The sequence below is a fragment of the Cuculus canorus genome, chromosome 8 (genome assembly GCF_017976375.1).
Source record: "Cuculus canorus isolate bCucCan1 chromosome 8, bCucCan1.pri, whole genome shotgun sequence".
NCBI lineage: Eukaryota > Metazoa > Chordata > Aves > Cuculiformes > Cuculidae > Cuculus > Cuculus canorus.
This window is the reverse complement of record NC_071408.1, coordinates 18,280,616-18,303,772: the sequence shown is the minus strand read 5'-3', so window position 1 is coordinate 18,303,772 and position 23,157 is coordinate 18,280,616. Positions and strand designations below refer to the sequence as shown.

Sequence of the window (23,157 nt, the reverse complement as noted above, 5' to 3'; positions counted from 1 at the left end):
GCCAATTTTCATGCATAAAGCACATCCAATAAAAGAGACGTTCCTGACAAACTTCAAATCCTAACTCCAAAGCTTAAAAAAGTAAACTACTGGAATCTTTAAATACAGAACGTAGGGTGTCTTCTACAGCTTCGTTCTATAAAGTGGTAGAACAGAAAAATTTCCAGAAAACAGTTCAGCATAGAGTAATTCCGCCCATATACCTAAAACGACAGAGATGTGAACAGACTGATAACAGGGAGCAGACATTACAGCAATTTTAACAAAGGCGGCGTTACCCATCATGCGAGTCAGATGTAATAGGAATGGAAGAGTACCTGGAGAGAGCGACCATCGCTCACCCAAAGCAGAAACATGTAAATACCAAAACCAGCAGAAACTAATTTTTTAAGAATTGAGTTAAAACCAGCATCATACTTCTGCTCAGAGGATTAAATTCCCACAATTACATTTTTAAAACACCATCCCCTTTTACTGAGAAAAGCACACCACATCCAAGAATTTCAGTATCAGGGGAACACACCCCAGAGACGCACTTTACCAAGAAATTTTATTATCCAGTATATGGTTAATCGGACTGATATCTTAAATCAAGAAGGGGCACTTAATGCTCTGTAAGAGGCCATTAAGGTTGTCAGAGTTTCTCTTAGAGAGTCATTCAATTCCTTCATTGTACATTTATCTGCCAAACATAACCACAGCTGTTTTAAGCTGAGATTAGCCAAGGTTAAGTCATTAATGCCACTAATAAACTGTGTTAAAGAAAAAAATGAAAGACGATAGTACCCTCTTCCTAAACCTGGTATCAGTATTGTAATTACTTGAAAAGCAACAATCTTTTTGTTCACTGTCAGTATTTTTTTTTCCTCACAACAGTTCATCCAACAACAATAACAATTCCATTTTGGCACAAATGTAACCAGAACCAAAACACCTTACAGTTCAAAGATCACATTTTAAAAGCTCTCTGTTTGTATCTGCATAAGCAAAATTGTGGCAACTCTCCAACAAGCCTAGAAAATGGTTTAGACGCACAACTCGAGGATGAATGCCAGTTCTCTCATTAGCATGACAGCTGTGCTGTCTAACTTTTATTTTATTTCAGGAAAAAGAGGTTAAACGCATACAGTAATATTACCACTTGAAGTTTTTCCTCTACAGCCCAGACCGACCATGTATGCGAGTATTACATTTTAAGGCAAAGGGGGAGTATTATGTAGAAGCTTATTTTCTAACAGTTGTACCTTGAAGAACCATCAAAAAATGATCTGTGGACTTGCTTTAGGAAGATGGGGAAAGTTTCTAGACTATTCCTGGAAGCAAAGCTTATTCCATATATTTTTCTACTATGTCATACGCTTAGAGCTCATATTGATGCAAGAAGAAAAGTCAGAATAAAAATTTAAAAAATAGGGCAATACAATGTGCAGAATTGGATTTTTATCAAATCCCAAAAGGAAGACATCCTTCGTTTAGCTAGAGTGTGTGAAAGTGCTCAACGGTTGTCAGCATTACTGCTTGCATTGTCCAGAGGGTGATAGCTGGTGTACTCACCTAGCCCAGAAATCTCAACACGCTATGAGCTATATTTTAAGAATGCCACCTTAAGTTCAATCTGATGGTATGTCAGATAAATATCCTGGTAACAGTGGTTTCTAGTTTCTGATGCTTTCCGCACTCTAGTGCATGCCACCGACAGCAATGTGACAGGCTCCCTTACAGTTCTAGAGGAGAATTTCAAAAGCAATAGTATGTAGATTTGTCCTTTCAAGTTAAAAGTAAAATTTCTATTGACTTGAACACTTCAAATGGAAACTGAAAGCATGCAAAATATTCAATACCAAAACATAATAAAATAACATTTTTGAGCCATTTTTTAAATTCAATGTTCAGTCACCTACAGCTTTCTGGATACAGGTTCCCACGGTTTTGCAACTTCTGGCGCTTTTTTCAAGTTCAGATATAAAAACATCAGGAGATATCTTAAGCTTTTTCTGTATATCTCTTATCTCTGCTGTGAAAAATAAGCTGCTTCTTTTGACTTTGCTTTCCCACTTCTTCAGTACTGGAGTTCAGTAGTGAGGGTTGGAGCACCTAGATATGGCTAAGGAGCAATTTTCAAATGTTTTACACTTACCTCATTCGATAATGGAGCCGGTGTGATGATTTTTCATCTATCTTAAAGACCTGGTTTGGTGCACACCAGAGCCTTTTCTTTTCATCATACAGTGCAAAGAGATTATGGCACAGAGGAGATATAGCTGGCAGAGAAAAGAAAATAAATGCATTAATCGCAAGGCTATAAAACATACACACAACTCAAAAATACAAATGCATACAGCAAATACCTGATCTCGCAAAATACACCAGAAAAAGAAACTGATACTAGGATCAGTTTAAAACAAACATTAAGAAAGTTAGGGTTGAAATGGAACTGCAAACTGTGCGTTCGTTCACTCTGCTGGTTTTATAGTGTATTAAACAGTGTATCATTATAGCTACTTCTAACATTAAACCTCTTCAGAAATCCTGATTTTGCCAAAGGTCTGAACTTCAACATTAATTACTTTGCATTTCCTGGATCACAGAAATGTGTGTTTTAATAAAACCACTCAGTAATATCACAGCTTTTTTGTCTGTTTTATTTTATTAATAAGTTTTACTACCATAGTTGAAAGAGAAGGTTTTAGTGAGATGAGGAAAATCTTCTCATTAGCAAAAAGGCAGAAAGCATCATTTTTCCATTCTTTGCTAATTCAACAGAGGGTTTTCCAACAAAGAACAGACTTTGACTGGTATGCCTTTGCATTTACATCATCTCTGAGAAAAACAGGCTATGGTGTGTTTACAGGGCTATATCACCTGAATTCCTTGGTTCAGTTTTCTGCTCAATAGGAGGCAGTATCTCTTTGCAAAAGCCCTGGTCAGGCAGGAGCTCTGTCGCACTAAGCACTGTAGCATGTGCTCAAGCGTCTCTCTGAACTTGGCCAACTGCAGAGTGCTTTTTTGGGGTCCAGCAGAATTCAGTGAAACCATCTCTATTGGGTCTCAGGGAAAGACAGCAGAAGGGAAGAGGGAGGCCAAGGAAACAAAAAGTGAACAGCATAATTGCAAAGTTCACAGAGGTGGAGCTGGGCAGCCACTGCCTTCTGCAGGTCAACAAGCAGTACGGAGATGCCATCAATGGTTTATCTACTCAAGCTGTGATTTACAGCAGAGACCAGCATCACAGGCTTGCTGAAAGGAGTAAGGCTTTTGCACTTCACTACCACATGCTGTGGTAGTGGGAAAAGTGAGACAAGCCAGAAAAAAACTTCCTTTAGGAAAGTTCGCTTTAAGTCATTTCTCCAAATGTTTTTAACTTCCCACAGAAATTACTGGGAGCAGTCACACAGTGTGTGGGTTCACATCCATACAAACAGCAGCAGTTCATGGCTCTTAGATGTTGACATAAAGAGGTAGGGTTTAAGTACTCTTCATTTTCATCAAAACTATTCAAAACCAACAGGAGTACTTATTTGGTGAGAGTCCCATCATTCCTGTCTTTCCAATAGAAAAGAAATAATAAGGCAAATGAACTGAAGGATTCTCAATGAAGATGACATGGGAAAAGAAAACATTTTAAAGCTGCAGGAAAACTAAATCTCAGTTTGCCTGTTTATACAGTCAAATTCATCACTCCCATATCAGCTGAATAATATTTAATGTTCCATGAAGCCAGGGGAATACAAAATAGGGATTAGGGTGGCAAAGGACTTTAGAATTCTAAACATGGAAGTCAACTGGCTCATGAGCCTCAAACAGATGTAAATCCACTAATTCCAGTACAATTACACACGTGTTCAAGTATTTTGCTGAGTCAGGGATCACAGTGACAAAGCAAGAAATCTTCATTATACATTAATGCATGAGGGCAAGCGTGCGCAGTTCAGGTTACTTTAACTGGTGAATTACCAGTACTGCAGACATCGTAACTCTCTGCAAAGAAGTGTCCAGCAGCAGAAAACTAAACCTAGCCAAGTAGCAAATAGATTTTGTTTGTTCTTTCACTAGCCCTCTCCATAATGTTTCATAGCACAGGACAGATCCTGACAGGCTTACCTAGAGGCACAGGAGAAAAAGCCCACTTGGTCTTAACTTATTTGTATATGGCATCTCCTCTGCTCTCAAAAGAAACCAAATTATCCTGCCCAAATTAGAGAACTGGTACCTGTAGCTACCAGAAACAAGGGTGGGAGACCAACATTTTATATGAATCTCAAGACAGTTTTTTCCACTATTTTTTCCACTTCAAGTAGTTTAAGAAATGACAAAACAGACTCTTGGCAAAAGGTTCCATCTGACACTACAAACCATGCATACTTCTTCCACAAGCATTGACTTCCACGCACAGAAGGACACATCAGTTTCAATACTGTCAGGCCTTGCCACTAAGAATTTGGATAGAATTCATATACTCACAACACCTCTGGGCAGCTTCAATGCACAGCTCCTCCGCAGTAAACTCGCCAGTCGTGTAACAAATGGGACTTTTATCTTGCACGTATAAAAGTATTTCTAAACCATGATGCTGAGCTTCCAGGTTTACTTCGCTCTTCTTTGTGCTCCTCATTTTTGCACAGAAAGCCATGGCTTTGCAATCTTCTTTTACGTTTAGATACTGAAAATGGAGGAAGAATAGTTAAGGAAAATATGAAGAAGAGTTTGAATATCTGTCAGAACACAAATCCATTATGTAAAGAGGCTACTGCATACCATGATGGACTAGACAGAGCATTTCTCAGAGTCTTCACATTGGTGACCTGATTATTCAAAATCAGTACTTTTGAGAAATTAAGGAAAAAGTGAAAAAAGAAATGTCCATGATTATTCTGCTTCTGGTAGCTTTGTTCTAAATAATTTCCTTCTGTTGTGGTGGTTCTACAACTATTCCAGAGTGTCTCTTCTTTTAGTGTTAAAGAATAACTTTCACATCCTTAAGCACCTAACTGGCTGAAAAACAATGCTTGAAGCTGGGTAATACAAACAGTATAATTTATATTTCCTTTAGGAAAAAAACAAACCTTAGTTTCTATTTTTACAATCTCCTTAATAGCTAAATATTTCTGATAGTTTTCTCCCCTCTCACTCTGTTTTTTTAAGCTCCCCATACTTAATGTGTCATGGTGAAATGAGCTTTATTGGAGAGTTATTTTTTATTACTACTTTGCTGTCTCTCCAGAAAGAAAGAGTAGCACTAAGCAGGCGTAATGCAATAGCTTTTAGACTGCCAAGAATGCCTACAAGGCAGCTTTGACTCAAAAGAAAACGCATATTGCATTTTATACCAAATGCTTATATAGAAAGAGTTGCAAGGCACTAGATGAACACACACTCTGGGTACTCCGAGGTCTGTGTTCCATGTTTTACTAAGCTTTATGTCAATTGATAACATAAGTCCAAACCACCAAATCTGTAGTTTATGAAATTGATCCTCCCACCGAAAAACAAACAAAACCAAACCTCAAAAGCCAACACACCTGCATTTATGTGACTGTCTGATCCTCTACACAACTGAAACGGATTGTCTTCACTCTCCAAGACCAACTTGCCTCTGGCTGAGAGAAAAAACATAAAAGTTGTCAGGAATAGATTTGTACATTTTGAGGCACAAAATATATGGTCAGGCTGATAAAATGCCACTCAGATTCCAAATCACAATTGAGATTAACATAACTGAGATCCAGACCTAGCCTCAACCAAAGACAGTCATAATGAGCACCTACAGGAAGTCTACTGATTTCTTTTGACCCTCTGGGTGCACTGGATGAGATGCAAACAAAAAACAGGGGGAAAGTCATTGGTTAGTCATTGTTTATTCATATTTTCAGACCATCAATCACTAGTTTGGTGCCATACTCATTGCAAGCCTTAGCTGCAACACCAAAGAAGCATGCTTCTCTTTGCTTTACCTCCTTCATGGCTTCTGAAGTCACTTCACTCTTCATATTTTTAACTACACGTTGTTAATTCCAATTCTTCCCTAGTCTCTACTGTTTCTTCCCTTTCCAGATTACTTTTTTCCTTTGTTTTACTGTCCTTTTGTTCTACGGAAGGTACAGAGCCTTGGGTGGGCAGCAGAGAAAAAGGACGGTACTCAAGGGAGTATCATTTCAAGGGTCGTATTTCTCTCAGATGAACATCATTCACAAGTAGCATACCCTGTGACTTCACTGCCTTCAAGCACCAGGGGCAGCATCTGCCAAGAGCCTAATTTTTTTTACTAATCCTTATCTAACACCACAAACCATCTCAATATTCTGGGTCTGGTTTGCAAAGCTATTCCTACTCACAGTTATGGCTTATTCTTATCATCTAAAGCAAACCGGGAAAACATCAATATCTTTTTTTAATGGTACGTATGACGGTGCCTCTATTTAAAGTATTGTCTGATACCAGGGCTGCAAAATCAATGAGACATTACAGGTATACTTAAGAAGCAGGTGGGGGAAGAGTGGGTATTGGTAAGACATCTTTCTAGTCCCAGTCCTGATGGCAGAGCACGGAGCATCAGCAAAAGAGCTGGTATGCTTGAAAGACATGCCTGTACGTTCCTTTCCAAAGGCGGATAGGCTGCTCTTCTCCCATTGGCATGAAAATAAATCAGATAAGGAAGAAGTCTGAGCCTCTTTAAGAAAAGAAGGATGTGGGCCTCTATTCTGCATCTGCAGAGAGATGACCGTGCTCCAGCATTGCTCCCGCATCACTGTCCATCAGCCACAGCTCTGTGCTCTCAAGGGGACACCATCCCACTTGTTTCTCCTGGGGTAGTAACTAATTAAGTGTGACAGTGAACTAAATGTGACAAAATGTGTCTAAGCTAATCATGACAGTACTGCTGGTTTGGTAAAAGTTGCTCATCACTCATCTGAGGCTGAAAGACTCCTCTATTTGTATTCTCCACCCCACCTTTTCCTTTTCTTTCCTATCTCTAACAAAACGTACTTGAACTAAATGCACATTGATTTTGCAGCAGCATTAGGCTTTAATCTGATATAGCATACTTAAATGAATATTGCTTTATAAGACTTAGGCTTGGTCTGGAGAAATCCTGCCACTGCTGCACAAGCTTCCCTTACACTTGGAAACTGTCCAGCTAACATGATACTACCTTAGAAAAAGAAGTAACATTTAACAGCACAGCACATGTTTACAATTAAATTGCACATTCCTGCCATCCATGCCAATTTCATGCCAAATTTGAGTTCCCAGACACATTCACTCAGTAATAACATGTCAAAGAAGTAACTGAGAGCATGATTACTGGAACATGTAGACAAGTCGGTAATTATTACTGCACAGCACCAGAAAATTTAAATGCAAAAGGTTAAAGATATTAGCTTTAATATAATTGAAAACACTCTCTTTTAAATAATGTATCTTATAACTGAAGCTCAATACACTTTAATGTCTGTGTGGGCATAATATTAAAAAGATTGTCCAGATGTTTTAAAATGTGAAGAGAAACATAAAACCACTGCCTTCTTGCAGAGTCATAAATCAAAATTGTTGCTTTTCAACACAGCATCCTTTGATTTTGCTTAACAGCTCGTATTCTTGTTTCGAATCATGGCAGTGATTCTCAGAATATGAAAGAACCTTAAGAAGTGCTGCTTCATTTACAATACACTTCTAGGGATGAACTTAACAAACCAACATCCAATCTCTAACTTCCTATTTACTAACAAGTTCTCCAGATATTCCCACGCTTAATTGTCAGGAACTCACCTTTTTAAAAATGCATCTTAATCTTCAAAAAAAATCTCCTCTGAACAAGACAAACCCTGGCTGTATCTTATCATTAGCATCTCTCACCAGCCCCATGCAGCAATATTATTGTACACACAGGTCATGGCACCCAGGGCCAGCCAGGAAGGCGTTACGGCAGTTCTCCACTCCTCCAGACCTTGCTGCCTGCAGGCACATACGGGCTGTCCCTCATGCGAGGTTCATCCAGTCCCGTGTGTGACTCGGAGCTCCCCACAGCCATTCAGTTTGGTCTCATGCAGTCTCAGGCATCACATTGCACAGTCCTCAAGCTTTATCTCAGAAACCTGAAGGAGATTTTTATCCCTTGCCACTTAAAAGATTTCAGAGCCCCACTGGACCATTGTTTTTTGTGTATTTTCTGCAGATTATCTCCCTCACTCACAAGTGTTTCCCTAATAAACTTAGCAATACCAGATGCATCCTTTCTCAGACTGCATTTTGCTTGGGTTGCACCATGCTCCAACGGTCTCTTCCTGCAGAACAAGCTTCACTTTCCCCTGCTCACCCTTGCAGCACCTCTCAACGCTTAACCCAGCCTCCCTCAGCAGTGCTGCCCCAGGAGACACATCACAGGAGGGTAAGGATGTGATGCATCTCTGCTGGGAGTAGTCCTACTGTCAGGACAGCATTTGTTTTTTTTCAAAGCACATTTTCTCTTCACCTAATATCTGTTTCTCATGATGGAAACACATCTTTTGTAACACATGCTGCAAAATACTTACGGGCATGTAGGATTGCTTTTCTTGAGATACCACTTGGTAGCTCTGCACCTCAAAAGTTGACGCTTTACAGTTTTTTGAGTACTCCTCAAAGCAAAAGGTTTCTCTGGTCGTTTAAAACCCCGGCCAATGTTTACACACCTGCCTGCCGCCTTCCTGCAAGCCTGCATTTCAGTCGCAGACTAACTCAGCCGGCTGGCAGGCTGAGTAGGTCTCCAGCCCAGTGAACCACCAGCAGAGGGGGTGATGACCCATCTGTCTCACAAGAATTACAAACATGAAATCGGTGATTTTTGGCACATACAGGCACAAAAAGTAAACGGGCACCCACGACGACCAAAACTCCCACCTAATTTCTTTGGACAAGGTCAATGAACCAATCTGGGGCCAAAGAAAATATTTTTTTCTCATACACACAAGACCCTCACAAAATTCTGGTATCAGAATTTAAAAATGAAAATTTAAAAAGCAGGGAGAGGGAATTCTAGATGGCAAGTTGTTCAAAATCAGTTTGTTCCTGGTTTGGCTATTAAGCTATTGAGACTTAAAGAAATAATTGAAAGAGAATAATATTTAGTAAAATCTCAAATTCCTGCCTATGACAGCCAAGATCTCCTTAGCAAAAGCAGAGTGGTTCAAGGCCAATAGTCCAAACATTTCTAAGGAAAAACACCAAATGTGCAACACAATTTGTTAAATAATGCCTTAAACTTTTGAATGCTTCAAAATTCAAGGAAGAAAAGGCAGGGCATAAATTAAATACTTGATAATCTATTTGCAAATCTTCCTCCAACCAGAAGAAAGTTGTTCCACTGTTGCGGAAGGAGAAGCCTGGTAAAGCCACCATGGCTCCAAAGTCTCCAGTGAAGCTGGGATATCTGCACCTGTCCCTGATGAGCCTCTCCTTTCACAAGAGGAGGAGAATAGTACCCCAAAACACAAGAAAAGCTTTCCTTGACTAAGGAAGCAGACGATAAAACTGCCCGCTGGGAGATACTTCAAGATGTCAGATATCAACAGGAACTGGTTACAGGCTCCCATGGGCATTTTTAAGAAAACTTCTTCCCCAAGTTCAAACAAGGCTACAGAAGCCACTAGCTTAAGCTCCCCATCAGAGGAAACAAAAGGATTTGTTGGGTTTTTACCTTCACTATTCTCACTCAGTGGGATGCACTTAAATTTCTCCCAACACAACTGCCACAACTCTGGAAAAAGAGAAATTCCCACTTCGACACAGAGGAGATACAAGTGGAGCTGCCATGCCTGCCAGGAGAAATGCCCTCACGTGCTGCCCGTCCCGGCTGGACCCCATGGACTCACTACCCTTTGTTTTCCTTCCATAAAATATTTTAACGGGCAAAGGGAAAACATGAAACCCATGCAGGCTTTGAGAAGAATCCCCCACAGCACACATCCACACTCAACCTGGGGCAAACTTGCCCACTGAGACCTGCTCGGATTTAAAATGGAAGTTTTGCTTTGTGCTGGTTTTGGGGAGTTCTGACAGTCAACCAGCCAGCACTGTTGACTCCCAGCACCGGCCCTGCTGCACCACTGCCCTTGTGCTGTCCATGCTTCCACAACAGACAAAGCTTATGGAAGCAAAATGCAAAGCTGGAAAGTCTGTTTCAGAGGCAAAAGTCCCAAAAATGCAAGAGGAGGAAAATCCCAGATAAAACCTGACCAAACTAGATCTCAGTTTGCAGCACCGTTCACAAGCTCTTCCTCTTTCTTCCCCTCTCAGCCAATTTAGTTTCTGGTTTCAAGATAGGGACGGAGCCAGGGGATGTTTACGGTTGCTTATGCTAAGAAAGTAATGGGATTTCCTTCAGTGTGAAGAACATGCCATTTTTGTACTATTCATAGTTTACGGCATCCTGAAAGTCCTCAATTATTATTATCTTTTTCAACACACTAGTAAAGAAACACACCACAGCCCGTACAGCCCGGGGCATGTATCTAACCTAGCGTAAGCTATTAGACACCCATTTCAAATAAATGTGCTCTGCTTAACATCATACACGTTAAAAAGAGGGAATGACAGCACTGATACAACAGCAAACAACCATGAAGCAGCACATTAAAATCCCAAACCACTGAGCGGCTGTTGCACTGCCAACCACTCACCCTCTCAAAGCAGCCATGGGAAGGTACAACCACCACTGCAGCAGGAAGAGGTTGGACCAGCTTTGACTAACTAGAGCTCTCTGGAAAGAAAAAGGTATAAAATTTTCATTGTCGTGGAGCATCCCCAGACACCGAGCTCCTTCAGGTCTCAAACTCTTGTCCAACTAAGGCTGAGGACAGCAAAAAGGTTCAGCACCACCCTTCCTGCCGCCTAAGTCGCCCACATCATCTTCTGACGTGCTGATGTGCTTGCTATGTTAACCCAGCTTCCAACACTCCTGTTCATTAATAATTGAAGATTAACTATAATGACTATTCTGTGCTACTTTCTGGAAATGTTTCTTTCTAGCCATACTGAAGAAAAAAGGCTTTTAAAATGTTATTTTTGGAAATTCAAGAACGAAAATGCTGCAGGGCAGAATAAGGCTGCCTTTATAACTGCATTTGGGTCCTTTCTGGGCGTACGCAATATTTCATCATCATTATGCATACGATCACATGCCATTTTTTTCCATGGGACTCTTTCACTGAATTCGCAATGCATTATGTTATTTTATTCTGTTGTTCAGAGTGATGTCACCACATGCTGGTCACCTCTGCCCCCAGAACAGAATTACTAATTCCCTTGGGTTTTTCTATCGTATTCATTCTGCAATATGACTGATGTGTTGTAAAACTTAAGTTTTAAAAATCAGGCTGAGAGTGCATCTAATGGAAATTGTCAGAAAAAACAGTTAACATGCAGCAAAGTTCTTCAGAACTGAAAACCAGAGTGCACACAATTGGGTATGTCAGCCAGCCTTCAGTACTCATACACTTCTATTAACAGATGTTATATAGTTCCATTTTTTGCACTAACTCCAAAAGGCAGAGGAGGCAGACTCCTGTCCTGTTCACGAACTGACAGCTTCAGGTCAGAGTCGTCACTTTCCAAACCCACTCAGTTGACTGCCGCGCTATGAGAACTGGGCTCGTTTCCTCTGCTTTTCCAATGCAGTTTCAGCTACTTCTCTGAATTTTGTGACGTGTCTCCTATGTGGGAAGAAGTTTTTCAGCTTGCTCAAAAAGCTGCATGTTAATTTACCACCTTTACTGTCCTGTCTGCAATGGCTGCTGCAGATGCACGAACACACACACAAAGTCACATTTTCCTCTGCATTACTTGTTCTTTCCAGCCTGATGTTCCTTTGGATACAGATTGGGCTTCTATCAGAGGAACAGTGACCAACTATTTTTGTAGCTTGCTTCTAAACTATAAATGTGTACTTAAACCTTTCTCCTTCACAATTTCAGGTATAATAGCAACTTCAAATAATTCCCAAGAAGCTTATAACTTGTTACTATATCCTTGTATAGTCAATACTAACCACTTTTCAGTTAAGGCAGTATGAATATCCTCAGAGGCAAATACATTCAAATATCAAGTTTCAAGCCATCATGAAAAGCTACCAAACAATGACATGACTTCAATATAATTACCATGTAGGCAATACTCCAAAAACTGTTACATGCAAACTAGAGGAAAGTTCATTTTTTTTTTTTCCCCTACCAGCCATCTACAAAAGATCTTTATTACTAATACTGATGATTACGGGCCGAAGGGGGATTCCAGCCTCAAAGAGATTTATACGGACAATCTGGTTTTTATTCCTGCCTGAGACACAGCATTAATAATCCTTTTCCTTCCTTTATGTTCTCTTCCACACCGCTCACCCACGTCCTCCCTCTGTTCCTGTACTAGCACGTAGCTAGCAGTTTGCACCTTTCAGATGTGATGGAAGTTCTCTGGCAAAAAGCCATGTCATCTTCCCAGCAATGAAGCAGATCTTCAGGAAATATGGCCTCTTCCTGGTGGCACTGCATTGATTTAAGGGACTTCCTGAAGTTCAGTTCAGAAGCGTGGAAAAATCTTCATCAAAATCAGTCCGTGTGGCAAAGACCTCCAAATCTATGTTTTCTTAGGAGATAAGCAAAGCTCATTCCTTCTGCACTTACCTGGCAAGGGAATCACAGAATCACAGAATAACAAGGTTGGAAAGGACCCATTGGATCACCGAGTCCAACCATTCCTAACACTCCCTAAACCATGTCCCTAAGCACTTCATCCACCCGTTCCTTAAACACCTCCAGGGAAGGCGACTCGACCACCTCCCTGGGCAGGGAACCCAGTCAGTTCACTAGAACCGGATGTGCTGAGACTACCCACATGATCTTCATCCTCCAGTTAAAAGCTAAGACTCCAGTGAAAGCCCATATGATGTTCCTTAAAACTGGGGCTGACAGAGTGTGAACCCAGGGTCACATACATCAGCTCCACAGAAACTCTATCAACTCAAGAATCTTTGGTCGTACATCCAAACGTGAGGTCAGCATAGCACTTAGGTCTATGAGGAGGTGCTGAAGCCCAGGGAATGACTCTACCTTTTCCAAGAGAAGAAAACACACTGTAGTCATTGCACAAATTCACCAGAAAGGCAGAGGTGGTAACAAACATAGAAAGAATGGAAGGAAAACCACTACAACACGGGTGACATTCTCTCTCTGCCGACTGGAAAACAAGAGAGGGCTAATGTCATCACACAGTTTACTGTGCCATGGATGTACACAGCAAGAGCAGCCATCTGCCTGGGATGGTGCTGTAATTAAAGAGCACAAGGGGGATTCAGTGTCCAACAGTGTGTCAGGACTTCTACAAAGCTTCAACACCTGCCCTCCTCCTCCACGTAACAACCTAGTAATTTGCTCCATGAATATTTAGGAGCTACCAGCAGTTTTCCTAAGCAGGAAAAACCACCAGGAGGAAGATGAAGCACCTTCTTCACCCACACCTTCCAGTGGAAGGTCTGTAACTGCAGAACAGCTTTCTCTCTTTAACTGGACCGGAGCAAGAAAGCTCACTTCACCCTGCTCTCCCAAGCCTTAAAATTTCAGATGCCACAATGCTGAAACGTTTGATGAAGAAAACTGATGTCCCAGGACCTGCTATACATCTACAGGTTCTCCTCCAAACTCTCTTTGCAAGCCAAGAGTTTTACAAGCCACAATCCATCCCATCTCCACCATATTCACCTAACTGATTTCATCTGCTCAGCAGACTGGGCATGTGGAGAAGAGATGAAATCCATGTCCTAGGTGTACCATCTTGGCACCACAGTGTTCCACACTCAACACTCTTCTGCTGGGTAATTACTTTGACAGTGTACCTGGGAAGGGGCTGTTTGTACCCCGCTGTTGCAAACCAACTATATCACTTCCAACATAATACCAAGATGATACATCCCTTCCAGGGACAATGAGCAACTCCATGATTCACTGGTACTTTTAACCTGCTTTTAATGAAAAAGAAAGCTTAGATTTATCGTGGCAGCACCCAGATTTACGATCAGGTCTTAGTTTCTTAAGTAAGAAACAAACCAAAACAAGCAGACAGCTGATGCCTAGCAAAGTGAGATTGCACAAGAAACATTATCAGCATGTCTCTTCCACAAACGAGGAGACAGAGAAATTAAATTGCTTGCCCACTTACCTGGGAAATTGGCACCAGCATGGGTAACTAGGCTGGGACTCCCACGTCCCACTCTGAAGCTTTTAACATGAGAGGCAGAATTAGAAGCAACAGTTCCTCCAAATACCGATGGCCTCAGTAGGCGGACTTCACACACAGTACAGCTTTCTAGTTTGAGAGTAGGTAAAACGTGCCAAGGGGCTGGGACATCTTGGTGACAGCGCTACTGCAGAGCTCCCCTCCTCTGAGACTCACCAGCTGGTCACAGATCACTCCAGCAAAGCTCCCAGCCTGGTAACCACACACGGTCATTTCCCTCCTGTTCAGCCCTGTAGCCACTTCCTTGAGAGCAGCTACACATGTTCTTAACCTTTTTCATTTTCAAGTCATATCACAAAATGGAGACTCTTGTCCCAGTTCTCTCCACTGCTTCCTCCTCCCCAGAGCCGTACACGACAACGGTGGCAGCACAGAAGGACTGCAAGCAAGCCCCCCACTCCTCCCTCCTATACACTAGCACATCTCTGTGTTCCCCTGCCATCACCCAACCAGATGCACAGAGCTCTTCTGGCCTCAGAGAAGGAATGAGTGAGAGAGGAGGTTTTGCTACAGCAATATTTCTTTACCCTGGAGGAGGAACTTGCCCAGCGTCATCCTGCAACAGGACTCAGCTGCCCAGAAGCAGCTCTAGCACCTCAGGACCTCCTGAGGAGCAGGAATTACTGACAGCAAGAGCAATCTCAGGTGGACCACGGCACTCCTTAGAAGACTGAACTGAAACACTGGCACTTCTGTGCGTTCTACCTCATCTGAAAATAAGTGTCACTAACTTGTTGCCATAAGCACTTCAATCACTTACAAAGGTCTTACAGAATTTTATCGATACGGTCAACATCTATTTTGCACAAAGCAAGACACTTGAATCCCCCAGACTGCTTTATTCACCAAGATTTGCAGTAGTTGTGTGCTTCCTGTGGTGGCTTTGCACTTTGGTAAGTGTTTTGATGGTTTGCCTTTTTCTTCTTTTTTTTTTTTTTTTTAATGTGGTGAGAAGATATTGAAGTTCACTCTCAACAGCTCACCATTTAAAACAAGTCCTAAAGAAAAGCAAACAAAATTTTACCAGTTATCTTTGCCTTTCTGTTCAGAGCAAACCACCAACAAAGACATCCCCTAACCAACAAAAACTCTTTCTATGATATAGTTGCAAAACCATATAATTTCACAGTAAACTTGGGATTTGCTATCGACAGCAATCTGATCTTCAGACTCTCTTACTCCTCTCTGTGTTCTCTGCTCATCTTTTATTAAGTTCAAATCACCCTGCTATAATACTGACAGCCCCAATACTGGAATAACACAGGTAGTTCTGGTTGGAGAAGGTAGAACCAGATGGTACAAAAACAGTCTCAGGGTTAAAGTTAGCATCCCACCTGAAGCCCCTTCTGTTAGGCACTATACAAGTAGTTCCAACACAGTGAAGTAAAACATTGAGATTTTAAATGCAGAAATCTCTGTAAAGCTGCAGGTGCTCTGGTAGCAGAGAAGATGCCAACTGTAGCTGTGTGTCCCATAAATCACAGTGCAAAACCATCTGGAAAGGCCACCATACACGGCAAAGCAGGACGGGAATGGAGCAACAAGAAAAATTTCACTGGGATTCCAGATCTGAGCACACACCAGTCCTGGTCTTACCGACAGGGCTTCAGATTAATCCAATTTGGCAAAAAATGTTGAGGTACACCCTTACACACTGCTACCGAAAAAAGTCACGAAGCTCGTCCCCCTCCTGCCCTCTTCAATTTGTTCCAGCAGCAGCATACCTTAGCTCAACCCAACTGCACACATCAGCATGTGGCTACACAACAAGCAGCACAGCTACTGGAATCAAGAAAGACATGCATCACCAGAACGAAGAACTCCGAGGTGGCATGTCTGTCCTTCAGGTGGAACCTAGCTGCTGGAAAACCTGCCACCTGGCAGAGTCAAACTCAGCAAGAGGAAGAAGCAGAGTTTAGCTTCAGTCCTCCTCTCCTGAAAAGAAACTTTCTCCCAGCATCTGCATAAGACTAGGGCAATACCACCTAAAAGCCAACACTCACAGGGTGTTCATCCATGGAGAAGGACTCAGAAGAACTCCAGCTTGCCTTTTTACACAGTGTGGAGCCCTACTATCCCCAGAAAAACAACCCTCAACTCATAACGGTGCTTCCAGGTCTAGAAAGCTAGAGAAGCACTGGCCCAAAAAACAGCATTATCTCTTCCTCTGCCAGGTATAAGCTGCATGCAAACCACCATCCACATCTGAAAGCAGACTGGAGCTCCCCTCTCCCTGACTGTACGCAGAGCATCACCAGTGTCCATCCCACTGGCCACCCTATGCCACTGCACACTGTCACACACCATGCAGGCCATCAGATCATCCTGGAGCTACCAGCACCTCAGTCTATGGGGAAACAGCTCCTGTTTCATATCGACAGATCATTTTTGTTGCTTGTGAGAATTTATACCAGATGTTCCGTTGCAAAAGAGTTGGCAAGTATTGCCATGGAGAGCCACAGCCATCTGAGACCAATTTACATAAAGAAATGAGCTCTGCAGTAGCTACACCAATCATAGAATCATTTGGTTGAAAAAGACATTTGAGATCAGAGAGTCTAACCATACCTGTCCACTACTAAACCATATCACTGAGCACCTCATCTACCCATCTTTTAAATACCTCCAAGGATGGTGACTCAACCACCTCCCTGGGCAGCCTGTTCCAGTGCCTAATAACCCTTTTTGTGAAGAAATTTTTCCTGACGCCTAATCTGAACCTCCCCTGATGCAGCTTGAGGCCATTTCCTCTCGTCATGTCACCTGTCACTTGGGAGGAAAGACCAATACTCACCTTGATACAATCTCTTTCAGGTAGTTGTAGACAGTGATAAGGTCTCCCCTCAGCCTTCTTTTCTCCAGGCTAAACAACATGCCATCCAGAGCTCTGAACATCAAATATATTGACCTCCAATTAAAATCTATTTGCTGGGAAACTAATGAAGGAAAGCTAGTTAAGGTAACATTTCAACTTTGTCTTCCTATTAAGTGCTATTAACGCTTGCTTTCTCAGACACTGGGCTACACTCTTGTCACTAGAAGGAATGGCAGTCAAGCGTGTCTGCAAATAAGAAGGGTACCACTGTGCTCATTGGTGCTAACACAGTCAACAAATTGAGGGCCAGTGTTCTAACAGTGATAGATGCAGCAAGGAGGAACTGTTACTCACAAACTGAAAGCATTCAGGTTAATTAACAACCCAATAAGCAGTATGACCAAAAAACTAAAAAGTCTGGATTCAGCCATGTAGTTGCACACAACGTGTTCAATGGGAAGTGAACAGTGTGGAGTTTTCTAACCCAAAGTGTTCTCACGGAAAGTTAGGGAGCCTACAGGAAAGATGGGGAAGGGCTCTTTATCGGGGAATGCAATGACAGGATAAGGGATAATGGTTTTAAACTGAAAGAGAGGAGATTTAGATTAAATATCAGGAAGAAATTTGTTACAGAGTGATTGGTGAGGCACTGGCACACGTTGCCCAGAGAAGTCATGGATGCCGCATTCCTGGAGGTGTTCAAGACCAGGTTGGATGAGGCTTTGAGCAATCTGATTCAGTGGAAGGTGTCCCCGCCCGTGGCAGAGGGGTTGGAACTTGATGATCTTTAAGACCCCTTCCAACTCAAACCATTCTGTGATTCTATGATTCACTGCTTCACTGTGTATTGAAGAAACGTTCTAAGTTCGGAAAAGCTGGAGGACATGACTAACTTAGCACTTCACATTAAGAACCAGATAACTCGAGGCCCTCCTATGCCTCCACATGTAATGCCTGGGGATGGGACCAGTACACCAGGACAAAAGCTACATGCTCACAGAAGATCCGCTCACCAAACTGTGAGGACCACAAAAGTAGCTCAAATATTGCATTTGCTTTGCATCCAGCAAAGGCTGGATGTACAGTCAGCATACATATGAACAGGTGGGCTTCAGCATAGGAATGGTCTCTGCAGATAGTTAACCATTTCAGCTAACAAGGCCTAATGTCATTTTCCAGACACTGTATTTAATTATCTATATACGCTGAAACAAATGAATGGGGCCTATTTGGCTCAGCTGCCCACTTTTTAGTGTTTTTTTCCTTTGGCTCAGGAGAAACTGAACCAAATTCAAGGGGTGGCACCAAGGACTGAGGTTTCAGACATGCTAGCAGAGGCCAAGGCAAGCAGCAACCTGCAGCCCGACAAGTGCTTTCTCACACTGCTCTGCTCTGTTGAATGCCTTTAAATGGCATTTCCTACTAGTTCTGCCAGCATGACAGAGACCAGAAGGAAGATCAGTCCTCAGAAAGGTAAACCAAAGTCAAGTTCTGACATTGCTATTTGAAGCTACTTGTAATTTTTAGCTTTCAAATTAAGCAACTATTTATCAACAGTGCCACACATATCCATGGTCATGCTCATACCTGTGGATATTTTCCAAGTGTATGATTGGAGATAAAGATTTACTGCCATTGCGACCTAATTTTTAATACTAGTGGAAAACGCAGCTCTTTATTGCCCATCTCTTGGGGTAAACACACATCACAATTACTTTTTATTATTGACTAATCACTAGAGTACACCTGTATTAATGGTTAGCCGTAAACTCGTTTATACCTATTAGTCAGAGGAAGGAACTGCAACTAGTAAATCAGCTTGTCTGAAGCAAAATGAGACACAATGCTGAACGTCCATTCAGTCCATTTTATGGACTTACTTTCAGCTTATTTTCTGCTCTCCTCACCATTTCAGCAAGGCCAGAGGTGCTCAGGGCAGGCAGAGGCTTGGTTCATGCACAAGGTCCGTGCCAGGACTGCTGCACTACATGCTGCAGCTTTACCACCAAGGACTTCTCACGCTTCATTTCACACATTTCAAAGGCCATCCAGAGGTGGCTGCAAGTATGTGGCAAATAAGTATGAAGAACGGCGTAAAAAATGACGTTTTGAGAAAAACGTAACAGAGCAATAAAACTTGAAGCTGGTTTCAGTCTCTGCCTGAAAAGCAGTGGGGTAGGCACACACACCTTTTCTCTTCAAAAAGCCAAGTACAGTTCCACCTCCTCTCCCTCAAATGAGCAGCACGGCTAAGAGCTGCAAACTGAGTTTGCACTTACCTTTACCCTCCCTGGCCTCAGGTAAACGGTTTGTCAAGAAAGAAGCTGTGTTCAAAACGGGTTTCCCAGCCAGAGATGAGAAGGGACACTGCCAATAGTTGCCTGTTGCCTGTTTTTCCTACGCCTGGCTGAATGCAGAGATAGACACAGTACGCTCCTCTCACTGACCATCTGAAAAACTGAGTCCAAGATGCATTTTATCTTACCCTGAAAGAGAAATCTGAAGTAGGTCAGATGAGGTTTCCAAGTCTTTCCTTGGACTGAGAAGGGATTTTGGACATCTGCATCTAAGCTCGTCTCTTCTCTTTACACTGGAGAGTCAAAAGCTGGATGAGCAGACTCTCCTCCAGGACACACTTCAGCTTGCTTGCAATTATATTCTCAGGCTATATGAATCCTTATATTGCCTACCTTACCTTAAAAAGAGGAGGTAAGCCCTAAATATCACCTGTAAAGGCGATGAAAAAATTACACACTTCAGATCTCATGCTAAATCCTTTTTCTCCGATCCCAACTGCAACAAGTACCGCAAAAAACATCATCAGTTTTCACAGCTGTTGCCTCTTTTCTTCCTAAAATCATCAAACACAAGTAAATCAGCAGAAGCCACTTGAAACTAAGGAAGCCAGGCAGTGAAAGCCAAATGAAGCTATTTGGACAACTGTCTGAAGAGACAACTTCAGCTTTGCTAAATAACAAGGATCCTTCTGACCTCCCTCTGGTGACCAAAAAGCAGAGTAGGAACTGTGGTGGCTGTCCAATTATAGGGTTGGCTGCTTCTCCTCGGCTGACGGCTTTGGCCTCCTGTGTCTAACCCTACAGCTAGTGCTTGATGGTTTTTCACTTATGCATGCACAAAAACATGCAGGGTCCTCAACTGCTCCTCTCAATGCAAACACGGTGTCATTCACACCTTGGGTGCCCTCTGGTTACCAAGAGAGCACACATCCTGCATGGTTTCATCCTGGTTCTCCTACAGGACTTCAGCGTGTGGGACAGCTGTGAGGTTATGAAGGCCAGGCTGCCAGCTGCCTCAGTTAAACTCTTATCTAACAGTTGTTCCTGCATGAAATAGGGGAACACCCTGATATTCTTCTAGTATCAGTTTTATCTTCTGAGACAACTAAAGTAATCAACAATTTAGCGTTCAAGCACAGACAGACTTTGCCACAAGCAGCTTGTTCCACAGGAATACAGGGCTGAGAAGGAACCCATAAATCCAGTTCACTCCTCCATCACCACCAATTAACACAGAAGTAAGCACTTCCCCAGCTTGTGCATAACTGAATTGATCATCTGAGCCAAGCAGCACAGTGTTTCATGATACCATATCACTAATTACAGATTCTTTCAAAGTTCTATCAATTACCTTCAGCAAGTTCTGAACTGAATTTCCACTATCCAATTTAATTGTGAATGCTAAGGCTTGACATAGTGTTCTCATTATAATTAAGAGAATCGCCGATGTGTTTTGTCAACTATGAGCTATGTCCCAGATTGCCTTGTCAAGCAAACTAAATACTTACATGTAATCCATTCAATCTCTTGGACAAACACACATCCTATTTTTAACTAATAGCTAAACAGGAGTAAATTTTGCATGTTTACCTCTGAGAACTGTGCCAGCAATGGTTCAAAGGTGGTAAGACACGGCAGTGCCTTTAGCAGACAATGCTGAGCAGTGAGACTTTGTTTTTCTCTTCTTCGGAAGTCCTGTTTGGGTTACAGGTTTGGGAGTTTGCACTGCAGATTGCACAATTAGTCTGTCACTGGTAGTTTGATCCCAGAATGACTAAAGCTGCCCTTTACACTCATGCATACCGGACAGACTCTACTACACTTAATGTGACACAAAGGTGTAGCAATGCATGGGATCTCATCCCCTACAACAATTTCAACCTGGCAGTCTAAGCACTTTTCTGCCTAGAAAGCTTCACACCTCCTCCAGTTTACCAATCCAACTTCACTCTCCTACAAAGTTCTGGTAGGGCTGAATCATCTCATGTTTATTTACAGTTCACCGATTTCTCTTTTTAGAAAACATTTGCTTATCCTTTTTCTGCAGTTGCTGCCTGTTAACTTGGTTGTCTTCCCTTTAGCAATACAACTGTCCTGCCAGTCTCACATAACATTTGAAAGCTGAAAACAAAGACTGAGAAACATGTACTCTGCATTTCAGAACACTGACTGGCATTCTTCAAAGCACAACTATAAAGGATGTCCAAAGTCAAAAAGGGAATATAAACTTTTATATCTTCAGGAGTTTGTCTGCATTCCCAGTAGTCTCTTTAATGTCTTTATATTATTAAAATTTACAGTAGTTCACTGTTTCTCTATTTCCAGTTTTGGCCAAGAGCAATTTCATAAAAATTTATGGCCAATTCCCTTTTCAGTCAAGGTACCATTTTACTTTGGTTCTCTAGAAACACACAGCAGCAGACATTGCTCACCTGCCACTCTCCCGCTTTCTCTCCCAACAGCAGCTTTGGATGCGGCACCATTACACTGCTGCTGTGACTCAACACCAACAAAACATAGAGCCTTCCTTTTGCCCAGTAAAAAGTCTCAGGGTATTGGCCGTACATGCCACAGGTCAGCCTTTCTTCCCAAGAGGCTGATGATAACAGAAGTTATAAAGAAAGCCACGTCCAGCCAGCATATCTGTTCCACCGCTGCTCAAACACCCTAACCCATGGCTACAGTCATTGCTGCAACACCTTGCCAAGCAATGAGGAGGGTGAGAGAGAGGCAGGGCAGACCTACCTAGCAGCAAATCCACAAGCCATGCTCTTGCACCTTTTTTGGCCTCAGCACAAATCATTGCTCAGCAGCAGTAAACAGGAAGCCATCACTGAACTCCATGACACAAATGCGCACCCCAAGCAACCTCCTGAACTACTTCTTCCTCCTGCAAATACAGCTGTCAACAAAGAAAAAAATATCTCTATTTGTAAGGAAGGGATTCAAAGCTGCACCTTACTAGTCATCAGAGCTCTGTGTGCTGAACACGCTGCTGTCCTGGGATGGGCAGCACCCTAAGGATTAGGTAAATCACAAGCAGGGTTTTACAACAGAAAAGCTGTGACTTGTTTATCTATTATGGCTAAAACCCAGGAACAGTTTTTTTAATATATTAAACTATGTCCTGTATGAAACAGATTTCCACCTTGTGAGGTGGTAAAGCACCTCTAAGTACTACCAAGCTACTCACCACCACAGCTACTCACCACCACGGCTCCTCACCACAATAGCTGTGCCATAGCTGATCTGGCTATAAGGTCTGGTCACACTGCCAACTTAACTGTGTAAGTCTGGATGCGATGTTGTGAATACTGGACTGCAGAGCTTCTAGACGCATCAAGCAGAACAAGAATTATGGTGAGACCTAAACACTTCAGAAAAGGCAGGATTGAAGATATCACTCCAAATCAATAAAATAAGCTATTGCCATGAAAAGTGGCTGTAAGACTTCACTACAGCATTTAACTACTTTTCCCGCAAAGAGCCTGCTACAGTAAATGTGAGTAAGCAAATATTAAAAATAGACAAGCAGCGACACTCTTGTTTGATCGCTTTTAGCACTGACTCAGACGTGTATGACTCACTTCAAGTACCTCCTGCTGTATCTACTTTACAGTGGACCACACCACTGTCAATCTTGAGACGTCTAAGACGGATTGGTCCTGTGTATCAATACTCACCACTAAACTCTCACCAGAATTTCTACATGTTGTTTCAACCTTCAACAATTATCTCTGAGTAAATTATTCACAGGATTATGCTACAAAAGGACTGAAAGCCAAC

At 42.2% G+C, this 23,157-nt stretch overlaps 1 protein-coding gene across 1 annotated transcript in view; it reads right to left on the bottom strand.

Moving 5' to 3' along the window:
• JAK1 (Janus kinase 1) overlaps window positions 1-23,157 on the bottom strand; it is a 63,676-nt gene that overhangs the window by 25,345 nt on the left and 15,174 nt on the right. Inside the window, exons 2-4 of the mRNA XM_054072435.1 lie at window positions 5,520-5,597; window positions 4,462-4,660; window positions 2,138-2,261 (exon numbers count right to left, since the gene is read on the bottom strand). Of these exons, the coding sequence (XP_053928410.1) occupies window positions 2,138-2,261; window positions 4,462-4,660; window positions 5,520-5,525 (329 nt within the window). The 5' untranslated portion in view covers window positions 5,526-5,597. The remainder of the gene's footprint in view (window positions 1-2,137; window positions 2,262-4,461; window positions 4,661-5,519; window positions 5,598-23,157) is intronic.